At 37.7% G+C, this 20855-nt stretch overlaps 4 protein-coding genes across 4 annotated transcripts; 3 read left to right on the top strand and 1 right to left on the bottom strand.

The window, feature by feature from the left end:
* The first annotated feature begins 296 nt into the window (after positions 1 to 296).
* Positions 297 to 3218, top strand: LOC100263928 (cation/H(+) antiporter 14). The gene is made up of 3 exons (XM_002277516.4): positions 297 to 530; positions 640 to 1644; positions 2048 to 3218. Exons 1-3 carry the CDS (start codon positions 297 to 299, stop codon positions 3179 to 3181), a joined length of 2373 nt encoding a protein of 790 aa, XP_002277552.1. The 3' UTR covers positions 3182 to 3218.
* A 403-nt stretch (positions 3219 to 3621) lies between these two features.
* Positions 3622 to 11472, top strand: LOC100258763 (cation/H(+) antiporter 3). Its single transcript, XM_002277538.4, has 3 exons — positions 3622 to 4637; positions 9137 to 10138; positions 10267 to 11472. The coding sequence occupies exons 1-3, from the start codon at positions 4440 to 4442 to the stop codon at positions 11359 to 11361; spliced, it is 2295 nt and encodes a 764-aa protein (XP_002277574.1). The 5' UTR covers positions 3622 to 4439; the 3' UTR covers positions 11362 to 11472.
* Positions 11473 to 12883: 1411 nt separating this feature from the next.
* On the top strand, positions 12884 to 16105 carry LOC100253616 (cation/H(+) antiporter 15). The gene is made up of 3 exons (XM_059737298.1): positions 12884 to 12931; positions 13709 to 14710; positions 14930 to 16105. The coding sequence occupies exons 1-3, from the start codon at positions 12884 to 12886 to the stop codon at positions 16103 to 16105; spliced, it is 2226 nt and encodes a 741-aa protein (XP_059593281.1).
* A 1897-nt stretch (positions 16106 to 18002) lies between these two features.
* On the bottom strand, positions 18003 to 18851 carry LOC100260457 (uncharacterized). The gene has a single exon (XM_002272537.4). The coding sequence runs from the start codon at positions 18779 to 18781 to the stop codon at positions 18335 to 18337; it is 447 nt and encodes a 148-aa protein (XP_002272573.1). The 5' UTR covers positions 18782 to 18851; the 3' UTR covers positions 18003 to 18334.
* Positions 18852 to 20855: the final 2004 nt, after the last annotated feature.

Below are 20855 nucleotides of genomic sequence, written 5' to 3'. Positions count from 1 at the left end.
CTAGATGTGATTGCATCATGGATCTTGGAGCCAGCCGAGTATTATGGAAGCTCTCTTTTTTTTTCTTTTTGCATGGTCAACTTTAACGGTTAAGCTCTTAGCTAGTATTAGTAAGTGATTCATGTCCATACACACCTCTCTCTCTTTCTTCTCCCTCTGGTTATGGCTCCTCATCTTTCACTAGATCTTCTTATCTAACCTGGGCTACACCTCTTTTTTCCCTTTTTGGTCCTTTTTTTAAAAAAATTTTATTTTCCCCATTTCTGAAGCTCTCTCCAATTTTGTAGTTCTCAGACATGGAAGGGTTGAGGACTATGGGTCCAGTCGCAGGACCCTTTTCTGAAGAGAAGCTAGTGTGCCAATTCACTGGAAACATGATCCATTCAAAGGGCATTTTTCTTGGAGATGACCCTTTTAATTTTAGCTTGCCTATGCTCTTGGCACAGGGCATTCTGATTCTGCTTTTAACCAGAACCACTTACTACTTTCTGAAACCTCTTGGACAGGGTATGATCTCAGCACAAATTATAGTAAGCTTCTTCCCGCTCTAGATTTTCATTCTCTTTTTCTCAGTTTCATGGGTTGTTAAAATCTTGAAACTTCTGGTTGTAATCTATGCCGGTGATTTATTTGGAGCAGGCTGGTATTATCATGGGCCCCTCCATTCTAGGACATGATGGGGCTTATGCAGAGAAGTTGTTTCCACCAGGAGGCAAATTGGTACTTGAAACACTCGCAAATGTTGGCTTCATGCTTCACCTCTTTTTAGTAGGATTGCAGATGGACCCAAGGATATTAAAAAAGGCTGGGAAAACTGCAGTTCTAATAGGCATTGGGGGTTTCATATTGCCTTATGGACTTGGTGAATTGGCGTTTATCATCATACATCATGTGATGACTCTTGATAGGAAATTATCGGTTTCCATTCCTTTCATGGTGGCACTAAATTCTATGACTTCCTTTGTTGTTGTTAGCAGCCTCCTTACTGATCTTAATATTCTGAATTCAGAGCTGGGCCGCTTAGCTACCCAGACATCCATGGTCAGTGACTTGTGTAGCTGGTTCATGGCTACAATGATGAACACAGTAGGCATTGCCGCCCGTGACTCAGATTGGATGTTGCTATGGTCTCTGATATGGCTGCTCATCTTTCTTATCAGCATTGTGTTTGTCTTCCGGCCAATAATAATCTGGATATCGAAACAAACTCCAGAAGGAGAACGAATGGACGAAGTTCTCTTCTTCATCATCATTGTAATGATAATGGGTTGTGCATTCTGTGCTGAGGTCCTTGGCCAGCATGCTGCCTTAGGCCCTTTAGTGTTAGGCATGGCTCTCCCTGATGGACCACCAATTGGAACAATTTTACTGCAGAAGTTTGATACTATGGTTACTGGCTTGCTACTGCCAATTTTCTTTGCTCTCAGTGGCTCAAAAACGAAACTGTTCTCCCTAGGAAAAGGAATGTTTCCCTTCATGGTCGAGTTCATCATCATTTTGGGCTATATAGGGAAGTTCACAGGCACACTTATTCCAGCAATCTTCTCTGGTGTTCCTCGCTGGGATTCTTTATGTCTTGCTATGATCATGTGTTGCAAAGGCATTATCGAGGTTGCCACATACAGCATGTGGAAGGATAGAAAGGTAATTGAATCATTCAAATCATCTCTCTTTCCCTCTGCATATTCAACCAAGCAATCAGTTGTTTGATGCTCTGTTTGATCAGCAAGAAAATGGAGGGGAAAGTAAAGAAAAGTGAAAATCCTTGGACCATCTTCTTGTCTACCAAACAGAGTATAATCCAAGAAATGTAGCAGTTTTCACAGTTGGTTTTTACCTATTTTTCACAGATTATATCAGTGGTCATGTTTTAGTATAAGAAGAAATTTTTTTTACTCTCCTGAAAACTGATGAAGAAAGCTTGAACCTATGACATATAGCAGGAGTTCCATTGTAATATAAATCCATTGCCATAAGGGAGATTTCAGTATGCAAATTTGGGGTGTAGATAAATTTCTTTTTTACTAGTTCATTGGTCTGTCTGCAGATCTTAAGCTACCAATCCTATAGCCTTCTGTTAATCACCATGCTGATTGTCACAGGGGTCTGCAGACCCATTGTCGGTTACCTTTATGATCCAGCAAGTAGTCACATGTCCTATAGCAGAAAAAGCATTATGTACCCTAAGCATGATTCGGAGTTTCGAATATTGGTCTGCATCCACAATGAACACAATGTGTCCACCATTATAAACCTCCTTGAAGCCTCACATGCCACCAAAAGCAGCCCCATCTCCATCGTTGCCCTTTGCCTCATGGAGCTCACTGGCAGTTCATCATCTGTTCTTGAATCATATGACTCGAAAAAGAAACTCACTTCTGGTGTAACCCACTTGGGGCATATTATCAATGCCTTCAACTATTATGAGCAGCACAACCATGGGCGTGTGACAGTGCAGCATTTTACGGCCATTGCACCTTATTCAAGCATGCATACAGATATATGTGCTATAGCACTAGAGATGAGGGCGAACATAGTTATCGTCCCCTTCCATAAGCAGATGGCCTTTGGTGGAACAGAGGAAGCTACAGCCACCTCTATTAAGACTGTAAACCTGAATGTCATTGATAAGGCTCCTTGCTCTGTTGGGATCCTGGTTGACAGGGGCCACATTGGTGGGCACAGGTCATTTGTGGCTGGGCATTCATTGTACCATATTGCTTTGCTCTTTCTTGGTGGGGCTGATGATCGAGAAGCTCTTTCATACAGCAGACGTATGGCTGAGGATCCAAAGATAAGACTCACGGTTGTCTGTTTTAGACCATGGGGGGAGCAGGCTTACACTGAAGAAACTGAGGAGTATCTTGACAAAAAGCTGATGAATGAGTTTAAGGCTGATGCAGTGGACAAGATTGTTTACAGTGAAGTCATTGTTAAAGATGGGGAAGGAACAACACAGGTGATTCGGTCCATGGAGGAAGGTTTTGATTTATTTATAGTGGGTAGACACCATGATAAGTCTCCATTTACATTAGGCCTTACTGAATGGCATGAATGCACCGAGCTTGGGCTGATTGGGGATATGCTGGCCGGTTCAGATTTTCTCTTTTCGGTATTGGTGGTGCAGCAGCAGCCATTTGGATTAGGGGTGCAAGATCTCAGCCTCAATGGGGCTTCATGATTTCTGGGACTATGAAGATGCTAAAGATTGCAAGCTAGGAGCGTACATTCAAATAAATTGAGAAGAAAACATATAGGAGAACTAGATGGCTAGGGAATGTGTTTCAGTACTGTATTTTAGCCTGAATATGCATGAGAAATGTAAATGAAAAATATCTCATACTGATCCAGGAATGGTAATTAGCCATGACTTCGAAACAAGATTTTTGGTACAACCTCCTCTTTTGGATGGATCAAAAGGGTCAGTGGTCATTAGTCCATCTGGCTGCCCAAAAACTGGCAAAGCATAGAAAGAAACTGAGTAACCTCAACTGTGATCTTGTATATTCAGGCTATGTTATTTGGATTAGCCTAATTGGTTTTAAAGCTACTAACTCAGAAAGCTAATTGCATGACTTTATACATATGGTAATGATATATATTATATGCTACCAACTTGGATGTATTGCCTCAATTAAGATGTTCAAAGAGGCACTTCCAAACTTGAGACTTTTTGTGGTTAGGCTGATCAAACCCTGAAAAATTGCAGCTCAAATATGGCAATGAGATGAGTTATCTAGACATTAATTAAGCAAGATGAAAAACGAAGTGGGCACAACCAAGTAAATTTTTAGCAGGAAAGGGTACTCCCTTTTTTCAAGGTAGATGGACCCCATCTATGAACGAGAGTTTCCAGTCACACTAGGCCCTTGAGAATGGAGCTAGAGCCCCATGCTTCATTGGGTTCATTTTGGACAAGCTACACACACCCATTCTCTTCCCCAGTTGCTTAATCACCCTGCTTCCTCTGCTACAGACTCAAGGACTCGTGTATCTATTCATAGAAGCAAAGCTGTGAAACTGCACAATTTGCGTAGGATGAACTCATACAAAGTATGAAGATGGATTTTTACTTGGCACCTGGGTAGGGGGCCAGGCTTGGGGTGTGGCCAGCCCTTAAAGGGGTGGTTAATCATACAAATATATGACCAATAGGTCCGATACTTTGTCTTAATTTGGAGAGCTAACAAGAAATGAAAACAAGAAAAACTAAAAATAGTAAGAATTAGGCAGCTGTGATCCCTCACATCCCTCCATTGCATCCCAGTCATTGTGGTTGGTTAAAAAGCCTTTTGTTTTTCCTTTCCCATTCCCATTCTCTCCTCTCATTCCTCCTTTGCATCCTTATTATCTCTCTGTGACAGGCGGGGCCACCATCGGGGACATAGGCAGTTTCTACTGGCAAGAGACGGGGGAGGACCAATCCAAGATCCGGCCAAATGCCAGAGCAGCTCCTTTCTTGCACGGAATTACCACCAAAGGTGAATTCCTTTGGTGTATGGAAATATGAGAAAGGGCCACTGAAGTTTCCTTTGCCATTGCTGCAAATGCAGATTCTCGCCATTCTTGCAGTTATTCACACGCTTCATTTTGTTCTCAAGCATTTAGGACTCCCCATGCTCATTTCTGAGATTGCTGTAAGTCCTCTCCCTCTCGAATCTCTGCATAAACTTCATTGCAATCTGAACATTTATGTCCCATTTTGTATGTTTCTTTCTAATCATGATAGCCAATATTAATTTGGTACCAGGCGATTAGAGAATTTTGAGCTTAATTATTTTTGCTTCGCCCTTGTTTCTTCTTTCTTATTGTTGGAAGGTTTTCTGTTGATGCTACCCTTGAACAATCTACTGGTTCTTCACATAAATGAAGGCCTGCAAATCTGTAGAGAAAGAAACAAGAAAAAACAGAGCAAAGCAAAAATAGGGTGCACACACTCAGGCAACGTGAACTGCACTTATGAATATTTTATCAGATTTTTAGATTAAAAATAAAAATAAAAATTGTGAAGCTTGCTCAACACACTTCTTTCTTTCTGTCCATGTCCTCCGTTTGTCAGGATTATAGCTGTAGATCAAAAAGATAACTTAGCCATGTACTGCTCTTGAACTCCCAATGCTGCTTTCCTTAGCATTTGAAACTTTGTTGTTGAAGTGCCCTAGTCAAGATATCTGCCATTTGATCTTTAGACCTGCAATAATTGATTTGTTGTCACTTGTCACAAAGGATCTTTGTTGGTGATAGTTGTTTTTCTCTAATGTCTTCCAAAATTCATCCAACCCATATAGCTTGAGAAGTTGCGATTGAGGCTGGCATGTGATTTGCTTCAGCTGAAGATTGAGCAACTGACTATTGCTTTTTCGACAACCATGAAAATACACCTATGCTAAGAAAAAAAACATAGCTTGATGTGCTTTTCATATCATCTACACATCCCCTCCAATCACTATCACAAAACTCAATCAACTTCGCTTTAGGATTTCTCTCAAATCGAATTCCATAACTCCTTGTACTTGAATATACCTTAAGACTCTTTTTCCAACACCAAAATGAAACTGACTTGGACTATTCATGAATTTTGATAGCAGGCTAGCAGCAAACATGATATCTCACCTTCTTGTTGTGAGATACAATAGGTTCCCAACCAAACTCCTATAAAGGGTTTCATCCACCTTCTTTACACCATCTTCTTTCATCAAATTTTCATTATAAACAAGAGCATTCCCAACTTTTTTGGAACCTTCTGAGCATAATTTTTTTAAGAAATAAAAACTCCTCCATCATTTTGGTGAATCTCCTTGCCAAGAAAATAATGTATCACTCATTCCATATTTCTTCATCACTTCATTTTTTAATTCATTCATCATCTTTTTGTTATTTCCAATAAAATACCAAGTCACCAACATAAAGAGGAATAATGAGGATGTCGGACTTACCTTGTTTATTCACATACAAGGTTGGCTCACTCTTGTGTCCTGGAAACCTTTTTCAAAGAAGTAGCCATCAATCTCACTATACTTAGCTCTAGGTGCCTTTTTGAGTCCCTATAAAGCCTTTTTTATTTTTTAGCTTGTAGACTTTGTTTTCTTTTCCTTTGATAATGAATCATTGATGTTGTTCAACATGCATGCACTTCTTTCAATTGTCCATTCAAGAAGGTTAATTTAACATCAAGTTGGCAACAAGTGCAACAAGCACTTTCATGGTATCTAAGGAGAAACTAAAGCAAAAATTTCATGAAAGTCAACACCAGGCATGTTGAGCATAGCCCTTAGCAATTAATCTTGCTTTATTTCTTCAAATAGATCCACCAACATTAAATTTTATTTTATAGATCCATTTCACTCTAATGATTTATTTATTTTTTGGCTTATCAACCAACCCCAATTTTTTATTCTTTTGAATAGCATTCATTTCTTCTAGCATGACTTTCCTCAAACCTCTTTTTTCATGGCCTCTTCAAAGTGTTCTAGTTCAACAACACAAATTGTATCTCTCATAAATATCACTCAAGCTCTTCATTTTTCTTAGAATTGAGCTTGGTGATGATAAACTTGAGCTTAAAGGGTTACTTGTTGGTGATGAAAAATTTGGTTGAGTTGAATCTTCTTTATCTTCATTTTTTTTCATTTTTTTCAATGACTGATTTTTAGGGCAAGTCAATTGGAAGAACAACATTTTTCACAACTACTTCCTTTTCCCAACTCCACATAGCATCCTCATCAAATAAGACATCACTACTAATTATCATTTTCTTAATTTTCAAACTATACAACTTGTAGCCTTTAGATTGAAAGCTACAACCAATAAAAATACATTTCTCACTTGCCTCATAAAGCTTGTACCATTTTTTTTTTGTCTTTTTTTTTGTTTTTGTGGAATTTGAGCATAAACAAGAAGTTTTAGGAAGTTTCTTCTCATATTGACTTTGTCATCTCCATCATAGTTTGATTATTCCTTTCAAATACCTCATTTTGTTGTAGAATGTAGCCTATGAGTTGTCTTTCCATGCCATCATATCCACAAAACTGATCAAATTCCTTTTAATTATACTTCTTGCCTCTATCACTTCTCAACATCTTCATGCAATAGCTAGTTTGCTTTTTAACAAGGATTTTAAACTTTTTAAAGATGCTAAACACTTCAAACTTTTGCCTCATAAAATAAACTCATGTTATTCTTGTAAAATCATCAATAAATAAGATAAAGTACCTATTTTGAGAATGCGAGGGTGTTTGCATTGGCCCACACACAACTGTATGCACAAGTTCAAGTATCTTCTTTAGCTCTCTAAGCTACTCCTTTTAGAAAGGATTGCTGGTGATGCTTCCTAAGATTACATCATTCACCAACTTCATTCTTTTTATTAATTTTTGGTAGCCCATACACCATATTTTTCTATCATAATGACTTGAGTCCTTTAAAATTCAGGTGTCTAAGTCGCCTAGGCCAAAGCCATGAATTGCTATTGACATCTACCTTCAAGGCCACATCTTTTGAAAGCTTGAAATTGAGTAGAAAGTTGCAATTCTCCATTTTCAGTTTCGCCATCATCAAGTTATTATAGCCTTTATCATAATCATGCAAGAATTGTCTCCAGAATGCAATGAATAATCATTCTCTGCAAGTTGTTTAACACTCAATAAATTTTGGTTTAAATCAAGAACATAAATATACCTCGAGTACATATTGCACTTTTTTTGGTTTGGACTCCAATGGATCCTTTGCCTTTTACTTCTACCAATAAGTAATTTCCAAGAATTACTTTTGATGATGTAGCAACATCCATATCAAGAAAAATGCTTTTATTTGTTGTCATATGATTTGTACAATCATGGTCTAAGAACCACTTTAAGAGCAATTATCACTTGTGAGGCACACTTCATTTTCATGTCGAGTTTGATGAACGTAAAACATATTTATTTCACCGTCTTTTGCAATTGTAGCATTTTCTTGTTGCATATCTCTTAATCTATAATCTTTTTGTACATGCTCGATTTTTTTATAGTTGTAGCATCATGGCTTTCCCTTGAACCAACAATAATCTTCTAAATGACTACTTCGTTTGTAGGTTTTACACTTTTGAGATGATCCTTCGTAAAATTTTCCATCAAAGTTGTCTCTATTTCTACCTTGCCTTTACCTCTGCCTCTTGGATCTTTTCCCCTTCCTCGGCCAAACAATTTTCCTTTCTAATCATTGTTATATGGCTACTTCTCATTGTTTTTGGCTCCAACATTAAGTTTAGACCGGAAATGCAATATTTTCTACTTTTTTATTTTTAATTTCAAGTTAGCTTATGCTCAAATAATTTCAAGGAGCACGGATACTCAATTTTGAGATATCTTTTGTTTCTTCTATCAAGCCACAGTTAGATCAAATTTTTCAAGCACACTAATAAAAAATTTCTCAACAATTTTCTTATAAAAAATCTCTTCATCCTAAACTTTCATTTGATTAACAAGTTCTGTGAATGTGAAAGAGTAATAATTTATAATCTCATTTTCTTTCATCTTAATATTCTCAAGTTCCTTAGTTTCACGTTTCTTACCTTCAGATCTCCTACCTACTCATGTTGCAAGATCATTTAAGCATCTTTGGCTTTAACTGCTCTCATGATTCTTGGAAAAGTGGAGTCTGCTACAGCTCTATGCAACATGGAGAGAGCACTTGCATTCCATATTCTGTCTTCTTCCAGCTTCTTTTGCTGATTTTCAGTCAATCTCTCTTCAAAATCTGGTTCCTTAAACCCATTCTCAACCATGTTCCATAAACTAACAGACAAGAAAGTAGTTTTCATGTTTACAGACCAGAAATCATAATTCTCATCGTCAAAAATTAGGCCCTCTATTCGGCCGGATTACAACCGTAGTCAAAAGGATAACTTAACCATGGTTAAAATATTAAGAAACAAACTACATTACATCCAACTCATCAACCCTTAATGCTAGCAGCCTCTTTATATACTTGACTCCCTACCAAAACTTGAACAAGGAAAAGTTTTGAGTATATAAAATGAAAGATTTAATAAATTAACCAATTGAAGAGGAGCCTTCTCTTTTTTCTTCTTTGTTTTTTTTGTGATGGGTGATGATAACTGATGAATGTGAATGTGTGAATGATTTGCGTGAACTAGGCTGGACTACTGCTGGGTGGATCAGCGCTGGGGAACATCTCGGCCTATTCAGAAATGTTTCTCAATGTAGAAAGTCAGAATATAATTGGTACTCTATCAATATTTGGGTACACACTTTTTATGTTTCTAATTGGAGTGAAAATGGATATGGGCATGATAAGTAACACAGGCAAAAAGGCCTTGGCTGTTGGGATATTAGCCCTTTTGGGGCCATTAATAGTTGGTATGGCCGTCGCAGTAATCTGCCTTGAGTTTTGGGCGAAAGAAGCCACGAATCTTACCTATATAGCAGCAGTGCATTCTCTGACGCCATTCCCAGTCATCGCTTGCCTCCTCAGTGAACTCAAAATCCTGAATTCGGAGCTTGGCCGGCTAGCACTGTCTTCAGCTATAGTCAGCGACTTATTTAGCTTATTCCTCACCATTGTTTCCGTCGTGGTTAGGACCCGTGAAGGCGCACCATGGCATACAGCGGTGGTAACCGTGGTATCACCTGTTGTTTTTGTCCTTGTGGTTGTGTACATCCTCCGCCCGGCCATGTTCTGGGTCGTTGCACAGACACCAGAAGGCAGGGCGGTCAAGAATGTGTACATTTACGCTATCATTTTGGGGCTCCTTTTTTGTGGTATCTTTTCTGATTTTTTTGGACAGTATGTTATCTTTGGGGCATTTATCTTCGGTCTGGCTGTACCAGATGGACCCCCATTAGGCTCTGCTCTGGTGGAAAAGCTCGATTCCATGGTCTCACTTGTTCTTATGCCAATCTTCATGGCTACATGTGCCATGAGAGCAAATGTGATTGACGTCTTCAGGAAAGGAGACAAGGAAACAGTAGCCAATATTTTTATCATTCTTGCCACTCTTATAGCAAAAATTGGAGCCTGCGTGGCACCTCTCTTGTATTGCAAGATGCCCTGTAATGATGCTTTAGCACTTAGCCTCATCATGAGCGCCAAAGGCACTGTAAACATGGCCACCCAAAGCGTTCTAAGGGACAGCGGGGTAAGAAAATCTGCCTCAGAAATTCTTCCACTTTCAAGTGGATTGATACTGCGGTTGAACATCTATCATTGACGTCCCTCCATTTTTTTTCCTTTTTTTTTTTTCTTTTGTTTGTTTACCAAGTGCAGGTGGTGGATGATGAAATATTTGGACTAATGGTTATTGCTACAACCTTGAACGCAGCTATTGTGCCATTCCTGGTGAGAAAACTCTATGATCCTTCAAGGAAATATGCAGGCTACCAGACAAGGAACATTATGCATTGCAAACCCAACGCCGAGCTTCGCATACTTGCATGTGTCCATGAACAAGAAGGCGTAACCTCCATCATCAACCTGCTCAATGCCTCCAATCCTACCAGAGACAACCCCATCTCCATTTATGTTCTTCACCTCATCGAGCTAGTTGGGCGGGCCACCCCAATCTTCATTTCCCATGACATGCAGAAGAGGACTGTTTCTAATCACTCCTACTCCGAAAATGTCATCCTTGCGCTCAATCGCTACCAGCGGAACAATGGAGGTGCTGCCTTGACCCATGTCTTTACAGCCATCTCTCCCCACAAGCTCATGCATGAGGATATATGCACTCTTGCGCTAAACAAACTGGCTCTATTTATGATAATCCCCTTCCACCGTAAATGGAACATCGGTGGGTCTATTGAATCAGACGAGCAAAGGATAAGGAACCTTAATTGCAGTGTCCTGGACATGGCTCCTTGCTCTGTAGGGATTCTTGTTGACCGTGCCCAGCTAGGGCGCTCGGCCTCACAGTCATTTTACATTGCTCTTATTTTCCTAGGAGGAAACGATGACCGTGAGGGCTTGGCCTATGCCAAACGCATGGTTTCAGGCCCCAACGTGAACCTCACAATAGCTCATTTCTTGCCCATGGACGATGAAAACACAAACGAGTGGGAAAATATTCTTGATGATGAGGCACTCAAGGATATTAAACATAGTAATCTGGGCTTTGAACAAGTTAACTATTTACAGAGAGTTGTGAAAGATGGACCTGAGACGGCATTGATTGTTCGATCAATGACTAGTCAGTATGACCTCATAATAGTAGGGAGACGGCACGGTGTAGAATCGCCTCTTACATCAGGCCTCACAGAATGGAGTGAATTCCCAGAGCTTGGGGCCCTTGGAGACCTGCTTGCAGCATCAGATCTAGACAGCAATGCTTCTGTATTGGTTGTGCAACAACAACGAAAGTTGTAAGACACCCATTAATTGTGTAGCTAGATGCTAGTGTACTTGACAGGAAATTAAGAGTTGGTGGATGCAATTGTGTCTCTCCTCCTTTCTCCCTCTTTTTTTTTTTTTTTTTTCTTTCTTTTTTTCTTGCCTCTGTAACTTGAAGTTTAGATATATGTATCTATCCATGATATCCCTATAAAACAAACTTTTTGTTTCTAGCTTTTCTTGTCACATCTACCAGCTGATCTATCTCTTTTTACACATTCATTATTTAGCTTTGAATTAAAATGCACCACTGAACTACTATCAATTGAAGTCATGATCAGTGTACATATAAATTTTGGAGAAAATTGTTTCTTCAAAAATGACACAAGTTAACAAAACTTGAATTTCAGTATTCATAGCTCCCAACTACTAAAAATGGTGTTGGAAAGTTGTCTTTTTACAGGATAATGATAATCTAACAGTCCTTAATCTTCACTTCATTGCACGTAATTAAACTCATTGAGAAAAGCTTGCCAATATGTTGTTCTATGTGGGGTTTGCAAGAGGTATATAAGAGAAAAGTTTCGAAGCATTGCCAATAATCTCCGTTGGATTCTTATCATTATTCGTTTTATTTACCTTAATACGTATTATTTACACAAAGATCTCGCACAACTAATGATGTGTTTTCGGCCAATATTCGTATTTGAATTCATACAATCACATAGAGAATTATATCAAGCTCCCACAGGAAGCCGTTTCCGCAGGTCTGCACTATTATGTACGTAGTAGATGAATCCATGAAGAATATATATACATATATATACTACCACCCATCACTTAATTGGATTATATTATTCATTTAGAGCTTCATTAATTAATTCAGCATTTTGATAAGTAACTCAGAGGGATGATTCACTATTGACTTCATAAAATTTCTCCATGGGTTGCTTTTAGCCATTGAACTATTGTCATGCGATACATATTAATTCAGTTAATTAACTTTGGCTTGATCATTTGAACCTATGAAAAATTGACATTAACAACATGTTTAATGGTGTTCTAGACTTCTAATATCCTACGTGTAATTTCGAAGTGCTTTTGGGAATGAAGAAGCCAAGCCAAACAAAATTATATCTAGGTGAAAAAACCCAAAATGGTTCTTTTTTCACATGGAGAGAGGATAAAATTAAAAGTACTCAAAGTAGAAAAAGGAAAACTTGTGGATAGAGAATAGAGAGGATTTATATCGAAACCAAACGGTGGTGAACGGTCTCTATAAGCTTGAAGGTTTTATTGAAGTTTGACCAATCCTATTGTTGCTCTCCTCCATATCTTCTAAAATTCAAGCCTTAAAGCCCTTAACACATCCATCAACCAATATTCATCATGCAGGCTAAAAAAAGGAAAAAGAAAAAAAAAAAAAAAAAAAAAAAAAAGAGGAGATCGAGAGAGAAAGAGAGAGAGAAAGAGAGAATTTTCTACTCACCTTTGCTGTCTTCTCTCCTCCTACATAGCTTTATTTTTGCATGAATCTTAGCTTGTGTATGCTACAAAGATGAATTTTTCAGACGTATTGTACGGCACAGGCTTCATATGCAATACCGTAATGAAAACGAAATCAAGAGGTATCTTTTATGGAGATAGTCCACTCAACTTGTCGACTCAAATCCCGCTGCAGATCTCTCTATCTTCCTTATGCATTTCAATCATACAGTTCCTTCTCACCCCGTTTGGTCAACCTGCTTTCACCGCACAGATGATAGTAAGCTTATTTTCTTCCCTCATGTTCATCTTCTTTCCATTTAACATTTTCCAAACAGAAAGGATTCATTACTATATGAATTAGTCTCTGATGCGTTTAGGCTTACATATTTAGTCGGCCAAACCCTTTAGGAGTCTCTGATAGAAAATTCATATTGCTTGTATCAAATTTATAGAAAACCAATTCTTGATTTAATATGATCTAATGTAATTTGAATATGTTCATCCTGACCATTTCATTTTGTGACATTGATTAGAGAAATCTCCCACCTTTTATAATATCTTATAGAATATAGTTGGTTTATGCTTAGATTGAGAGTCCATTTGGAGATGATTATGGTTAAAACCCTTTGATCAGGAAGACTTTTGTTAGTAGGGCTTCCATTATACCATTATAAGCACTTTTAAGGAGAATCGCTTATATATATATATATATATATAAACTCTTCTCTTCATGCTTCACATTTTTGTGCCCTGCAAAACAAATGCTGGCACTACTCAAAATTTCAGGCAACAATTTTGTTACGGCAATGCGTCCAACAATTTACTGTACTGCATCCAAAAGAGGAAAAAGAAGTATGTAATATTTGGTGTGTGTGATGTTTATGGTATTCATCAGGGAGGTATTATCCTGGGACCGTCGGGTTTAGGAAAATCTCCAGCATTCTCCAAATGGGTTTTCCCAGAGAGCAGCATTTATTTCAGCCAAACCGTCGCCTTATTTGGGTGCATGATCTTTATGTTCCTAGTTGGAGTGAAAATGGATACACATCTGATGAGGAAGTCAGGAAGGAGAGGAGTAGTCATAGGCTTCTGCAACTTCTTCTTGCCATTGATAATTGTGGTTGGCTTGGCTCACAATCTCAGAAAAACTAAGACCTTGGCCCACAATATAAGCAATTCTATTTACTGTGTAGCAACACTGATGAGCATGAGTTCCTCCCATGTCATTACTTGCCTTCTAACTGATATCAAGATCCTCAACTCCGAGCTGGGAAGGTTAGCCCTATCCTCATCTATGATAAGTGGCCTGTGCAGTTGGACCCTGGCATTGGGCTCATATGTAATATTTCAAGGCTCAACTGGTCAGTATGAAAGCATGCTAGCATTATCCTTGTCATTTATCATCTTGGTGCTTATCATTGTATACATTCTGCGGCCTATTATGGATTGGATGGTTGAACAGACTGCTGAAGGAAAACCAATCAAGGAGAGCTATGTCTTTAGCATCTTTGTGATGATCTTAGGGAGTGCCTTCCTTGGTGAGATCATTGGCCAGCATTTCATGGTTGGGCCTATAATTTTGGGCATTTTTGTACCGTGTGGACCACCATTAGGATCAGCACTGATTGAGAAGCTCGAGTCCTACACTTCCGCTATTCTTCTGCCACTTTTTTTCGTTATCTACTCGTCGAGAATAAATCTTTCTATAATAAGTTCGAAGAACTTTCTCACTTTGGCAGTCATAGAGTTAGGCGCCTCCGCGGGAAAAATTGTGGGAACCATGTTGCCTGCCATGTACTACAAAATGCCAATCGATGATGCACTGTCGTTAGGCCTTGTCATGAGTGCCCAAGGCATCTGCGAGGTTATAATTTCAGGAAGAGCGCTGATGCTTGGGGTATTAACTTCAACTCAATCCCATTATATATCTATGCTTGTTTATAATAGTTTTAGCTAAAAACAAATTGGTTGCATTCTTGCAAAATGGTTTTGGGATATCAGATTGATTCTCGTCGCCTTATCTTTAGTATAAAATCCAAAATGATTCTGCAAAAATACAATCAACAACTGCCTCAAGGTTGATAAACTTAGCCTATTTGTGCTTCATATGCTGCAGTACGTCGATGAAGAGTCATATAGCATCATGATCATATGTATGGTTCTCTTCTCCGGAGCCATCGCACCCCTAGTGAAGATGTTGTACAAGCCAAGGAAATACAGATCACAGAAGCGAAGGACAATACTCCATTCCAGACCCGATTCCGAGCTCCGCTTGCTGGCTTGCATCTACCATGAAAACAACACATCTCCCCTCCTTAATCTTCTTGAAGTCTCCAATCCAAGCTTCGGAAGTCCAATCTGCTTTTACGTTGTGCACCTTGTTGACCTTGAAGGCAGATCATCTTCCATGTTTGTGGCTCATCGTCCAGGGAAAAGGAAGTCCGCTCACGCCACCCACTCTAAGCACATCATAAACGCTTTCAGATTATACCAGCAACAAAACAAAGGCGCTGTGACAGTGAATCCCTTCACATCCATTGCACCATACGAGACCATTCATCAAGATGTCTGTGGACTTGCTCTGGACAAGAGGGTGGCTATGGTGCTAGTTCCATTCCATAAGCGGTTTACCGTTGACACCACCGACGCAGCCAACACTACCATCCGGACTGTCAACCGCAACATACTCGAAAACAGCCCTTGCTCCGTCGGCATCTTGGTTGATCGCGGCACGCTGCCTACCAACACCTTCTTGTTTGCCAGCAGAACCGGATACAGAATTGGGGTGTTGTTCGTTGGCGGGGCTGACGATAGAGAGGCACTAGCATACGCCATGCGCATGGCAGAACACCCAAATGTAAGTCTCACAGTGGTTCACTTTGTTGATTCCAGCTCCAAAGACCAGAAATATCACCAGAGAGGATTCGACTATGAACTGATCAATGAATTTAGGCTGGCAAACCTTGGAAGCGAAAGCCTGGTTTTCAAAGAGGAACTGGTAACAGACAGCTTGGGAATTATCACAGCGATCCAAACCTTAGATAACTCGTATGAACTAGTGCTGGTGGGTAGAAGCCATGCAAATGATTCAACAATGTTTGGTGGGTATACAGAATGGAATGAGTTTCCAGAGCTAGGGTTTATCGGGGACATGCTAGCATCCTCAGATTCCAAATGCAAGGCCTCACTACTGGTGGTGCAACAACAAGCATTTGTAGGTGATGGCATGCTGGAACCCTCGCCTTTCATTGAGGGAGATGCATTTGCTGTTGTGGATATGGGAAAAATGTGACCAGTTTCTTAGCAGATTAACATACAGCATAATTGAAATAGGATCAATTTAGAGGAAAACATGAGAAAAACAGTAGCTTCTTTACTTAATGCCTTCCTGTAGTCACCTGTAAAATACATTACTTTTTGGAAGAAAAGAAGATTTTTTGTTCCTATGGTTATATGGAGTACTCTCCCTTCACAGTCTCCAAACCCCAATCTAATTGAGGTAAATTCAGATAGAAAGAACCATTTCCACCACTCATTAAGATCTTGCTTTTTCAATTAATGTTCTAGGCAATAAAAATATGCATAACTAATTAGGAAAAACACAGCATGCAAATGATTAAATTGGGATTCCATGTGACCTCCAGCTCAAATTCTTGCAGTCCCGTGAAGAAAATTTGCATATCAAGATCTTTTTCTTGATAAATCTATATATCACAGATTATTTGTGAATCAAATTATGGAGCAGTTGAGACTAGATTCTTGAAAATTGAAAGCAAATTATAATTCTTGTGTGGTTTCTAATACACATTCCATGTAACATGTATATAGTTGAAGCAATTCATGTTGATACATGGATTGTAAGGATGATTGGAAACTGGTTTTGGCAAAGAGCCCGGCCACTATTTTTTTTTTTATTTGGACATGATCGGAACAAGCCGACCTTCTATGGTAGCTAGTCCAAGACTCCATTTGACATAGTGATACTGAAAATCACCCCCCACATAATAATAACTCATATGTAAATATAAGACTGCATGTCTCCAATCTAGAGAGACTTAGCCAAGTTGATCTCCTCCGGGAACTGGGGTGCATGACTGAACCCGTGAACTCAGCGTCGCGATCCTTTTTGTCCTAACCGATACTATGCAAGGCTCGATGTGAGTTCATAGGGATCTCCCAGCTTACTATTTTAAAGGAGTACATCAATTGGATCAACTATGTTGGCGATAATTTAGCTAAAAACCATAGCTTATATATATATATATATTTATATATATGAATTATGCCCAATACTCAATATGCTGTGAGCCCTTTGTTTAAACAGACGAAATGATGCCTCGTACGGGGCAGGCGACGGACATGAATCCATGTGATCACACTCTTAATTGGGTAAAATAACAAGGGAGTTAACTTGGAAAATGGAAATGTAGGATCTACAAAACTGCAATCAATGAGAGCCCTGTGGTCCAAACCATTATTTATATTATGTTGAGGAGTTTGAGAAAGGGATGTGTAAGTATTGTCTAATATTAAAGGGGGAGGAAGAGGAGGGAATCCATGTGATGACTTGAGTTATATATGAAACATGGTTTGAGGTCATTTGCCAGCTTGTTTTGCATTTATTTTTGCTGTATCGTGGCCATGTCGCTACTCGAGAACTTTGGATTTATGCTATATATATATAAGATATATAAGCCAATATTCAATAAACCAAATGGGCTGAGGCTTTTCTCATCCGATCCCCATCCAAAACAGACTATTTTCCCATGTTGCTAGCCATTTAATTCTTCAAAACTAGACCATATTCACCTCTGTAATAGCTAGCATATATAAAGAAAAGGCTAAGATTCACAATCATCAACTACTTACTAGTCTTCTTGTCCATTTTTTTATGAAGTCCTTGCCCTATATTCCCTCCATCTGTTCGCTACCAAGCTTAACAATGTTCTCTTGACTTTTGTTAAATGACATTACAAGCATTTATTTATGAATCCAATCCCACTTTTTCAGTAATAAGATCAACAGCTCCCAACACTTGGATTTAAAAAACCGGATAGTTTAGTTGGACAGCTAAGAATTCTCCAAGTCAAGTATGGAATTCAAAATAGAATACATGAAGGCTAATCATTAACATCGAAACAACACCAATGGGGGAACTCTGGAAATTAAAATTTATGGGATTATTGAAAGAGACAAATATAGTGACTTTGATTACTTACATTTCCATGACATGAGTACAAAGGAGACACAGGTTTTGATCAGCTTGTTGCTGTAATTTTCTCGGGAGAATAGACGATTTTCTCATAAAAAAAAGTGGATCTCCAAATCTGCTATTATTAATTGTAAGCAGACCGAAGCAGCAAAGCGATCGAACAAAGTGAAAATTTATCCACATAACCAATTCCAATAGTCCCACGTACATTAAAAAAACGTAGCACAACCATATATATATATATAATTGAACCATTCATGTGATATATTCCCCGGAATCTCAGATTCCGGCGACCCAAAAAAAAAGTTATCAGTCTTCCAAAATGCTCTCTAAATGAGGCCGCCATACTCCGACCCGGCCGCTGCTCCGGCGATCCCGGCGTGAGGACTTCTTTTCAGAGATCATTTCCGTTGAACCAACGTCAGTGTTGCACTTTCTACTACTCTTCTTGGAGGACTTCTTGGGGTTGCTGCCACTGCCACTTCTCTTCTTCTCCGGCAGCGACGTCGCCGGAATTAGGAAGTATATGCTGCCCCTTTTGAGCTCGGACTCCGGCGATAGGATTAGAATTTTCCGGACGACGCCTTGTGAGCAGGGTTTGCTGAGTACATGGTTCGGATGGGCCTGGAGGATCTCGCCGGCGGTGACTGGTCTAGCAATTTCCTCCACGTAGCCACTTAAATGCACTATACGGATCAAATCCAGAGCTCCACAAGGAAGAACACAAGCCAAACAACACCTCAGACTGTTGCCCATATCTCTATCTATGCAATTTCTTGTGTTTTTTTCTCTCTGCGTATTGATCTCTCCCTTTCTTTTTCTCTTTGTTAGTGACCAGGGACATGACAGCCAGATATATATACAGGAGCAACCTTCCCCATAGAAACAAAGGTGAATTAAAAATTTAAACTATAGTGTATTTTAACATAGACTATAGTATAATATGATCTTCCAATTATGTCCTTCCTTCAATGGGTATTTAACTTAGGCCGCCATAGCCTTGTTGGAAATGTTTTCCATGTTTCAGAGATTAAAATAAGGTTGCACCGATCCAGGGATAATTAGGAGAAACTAAAAATAAAAATATTGCACTTTTTTATCACAGCAAATACTTCTCTAAATTTTACAATTTTTGGAGATAGGCAAATTAAGGAAAATGAATTACAGGCAAGGAGAGTAATGATATAAGCAAGGAAAGTATTTTAGTTTTGGAGTTGAAGTTGGGCCCCTTTTCACAGCTGTGAAACTGGATCTTTCCCTCCCACCAAACAAAGAATTGGAACTTTCTGTTAGATCTATTAAAAAGTAGCAATCTCCAAGAAATTATGGGGTGTGTTTAGAACTATCTTTAAGAACAATTTCATTTTTTATTTTAAAACATAAAGTTTTTTAGTTTACAAAACATATTTAACAAAAATAGTTTTTTAAAAAATTTATAATGAAAATGTATTATTTTTTAAGCGCACTTTTTTATAGATTATTCCAAACAACATAAAAAAATATGAATATCTTGAGATCTAATTAGTAATTGTTTTTTAAAATAGTTTTCTGTTTTTCAAAACAATAAAACACCTTTGGTAACCAAGATATAGAAAATAAGGTGTTTTCAAATAATTTTTTTTAATTGTTTTGTGATAAATGTTTAAAAAAATAATTATATAAATATGAAAAATGATTAAAAATAAGATACTATATATAAAAGTTATTTTTAAAATATATTTAAAAATAAGGAAAAAAATTTAAAAATATTTGGAGTTTCCAAATGGACATTTGTTTTACAAAATATTGGAGAATAGTTTTTAAAACATATTTAAAAATTAGAAAAAAAAAGTTAAAATTATTTTAAGTTCCCGAATAAACATTAAAGGACAATTTTTAAAAACTATATTTGAAAACTATTTTTTAAAACTATTTTTGAAAACGATTAACAATAAGAGTTTAATAACTTTTGTTGTAGGTACACAATATGCTAATATATAACAATGGAAGGAAATTTGAATTCATAAATAAAATTTTATTCATAAAAACAATTAAAAACTAATTTTAAAAACTATTCTCAAATGATATTTTTTTAAATTTGTTTTTGAAAACATTCTACAAAAAACCTATGAATTCTCAGAACTCATCTCTAGATAACATTATTATTAGGAAATCAACTAACAATTATTTAAAAGGGAAAAAACAGTTGATTTCCAATGAGTTTGGACCCTACTGTGGTTGTTTCGATTAGACCTCTAACTTGTAATGCCATGGGGCCATTCCAAGCTTTTTGAAGTTGTAATTGTAATGGCATGGGTCCAATCGAAGCTTTTTGAACTTGAAATTTGACATCTTTATAAAAATAAAAAATAAAAATAAAAATAAAAAAATTAGAATGACCCACCCATTGAAAGTGATCCGACCCATGAATCCTAGCCATATACTACTCCCAAATCCCAATTTCAAACAGATTTGGGTATTCATTTTCTCCTCACTATTTAAAATTAGGCCAAGAGTACACTTTTCTTGACAAATAATCTTATGATTTTCCATCAAATTTGTTAAATAATTTCTTTATATAAATATGTTTAAATAAATATAGGACTCAAATATGTCATGGAAGTATAAAAGATCTTATCTACTATGAAAAATGAGACCAATCAATGAATAATATTAATAGGATAAAAAAAAATGGAATTAAGCTAAGAAAAAGATGACTTAAGAAATAATATAACTATGAAACTTAAGGTGTAGTTTGTGTGTTTTTTTTAAAAAATATATATATAAAAGTAAGAATTATTATAAATAAAAAAAAAGTATAGAATTTATTTTATATGCTTAAAAATTTTAG

Source organism: Vitis vinifera, chromosome 6 (genome assembly GCF_030704535.1).
Source record: "Vitis vinifera cultivar Pinot Noir 40024 chromosome 6, ASM3070453v1".
Classification (NCBI taxonomy): domain Eukaryota; kingdom Viridiplantae; phylum Streptophyta; class Magnoliopsida; order Vitales; family Vitaceae; genus Vitis; species Vitis vinifera.
Note: the sequence above shows the minus strand (reverse complement) of the source record. Positions and strands in the feature narration are given on the sequence as shown.

Coding starts and splice junctions, on each gene's coding strand:
- LOC100258763 (XM_002277538.4), top strand. CDS start 4,440: ATGCCAGAGCAGCTCCTTTCTTGCACGGAATTACCACCAAAGGTGAAT. Junction 4,638..9,136: donor TGCTCATTTCTGAGATTGCT/GTAAGTCCTCTC, acceptor TGCGTGAACTAG/GCTGGACTACTGCTGGGTGG. Junction 10,139..10,266: donor GCGTTCTAAGGGACAGCGGG/GTAAGAAAATCT, acceptor TACCAAGTGCAG/GTGGTGGATGATGAAATATT.
- LOC100263928 (XM_002277516.4), top strand. CDS start 297: ATGGAAGGGTTGAGGACTATGGGTCCAGTCGCAGGACCCTTTTCTGAA. Junction 531..639: donor TGATCTCAGCACAAATTATA/GTAAGCTTCTTC, acceptor TATTTGGAGCAG/GCTGGTATTATCATGGGCCC. Junction 1,645..2,047: donor GCATGTGGAAGGATAGAAAG/GTAATTGAATCA, acceptor GTCTGTCTGCAG/ATCTTAAGCTACCAATCCTA.
- LOC100260457 (XM_002272537.4), bottom strand. CDS start 18,781: ATGGGCAACAGTCTGAGGTGTTGTTTGGCTTGTGTTCTTCCTTGTGGA.
- LOC100253616 (XM_059737298.1), top strand. CDS start 12,884: ATGAATTTTTCAGACGTATTGTACGGCACAGGCTTCATATGCAATACC. Junction 12,932..13,708: donor CAGGCTTCATATGCAATACC/GTAATGAAAACG, acceptor GGTATTCATCAG/GGAGGTATTATCCTGGGACC. Junction 14,711..14,929: donor GAAGAGCGCTGATGCTTGGG/GTATTAACTTCA, acceptor CATATGCTGCAG/TACGTCGATGAAGAGTCATA.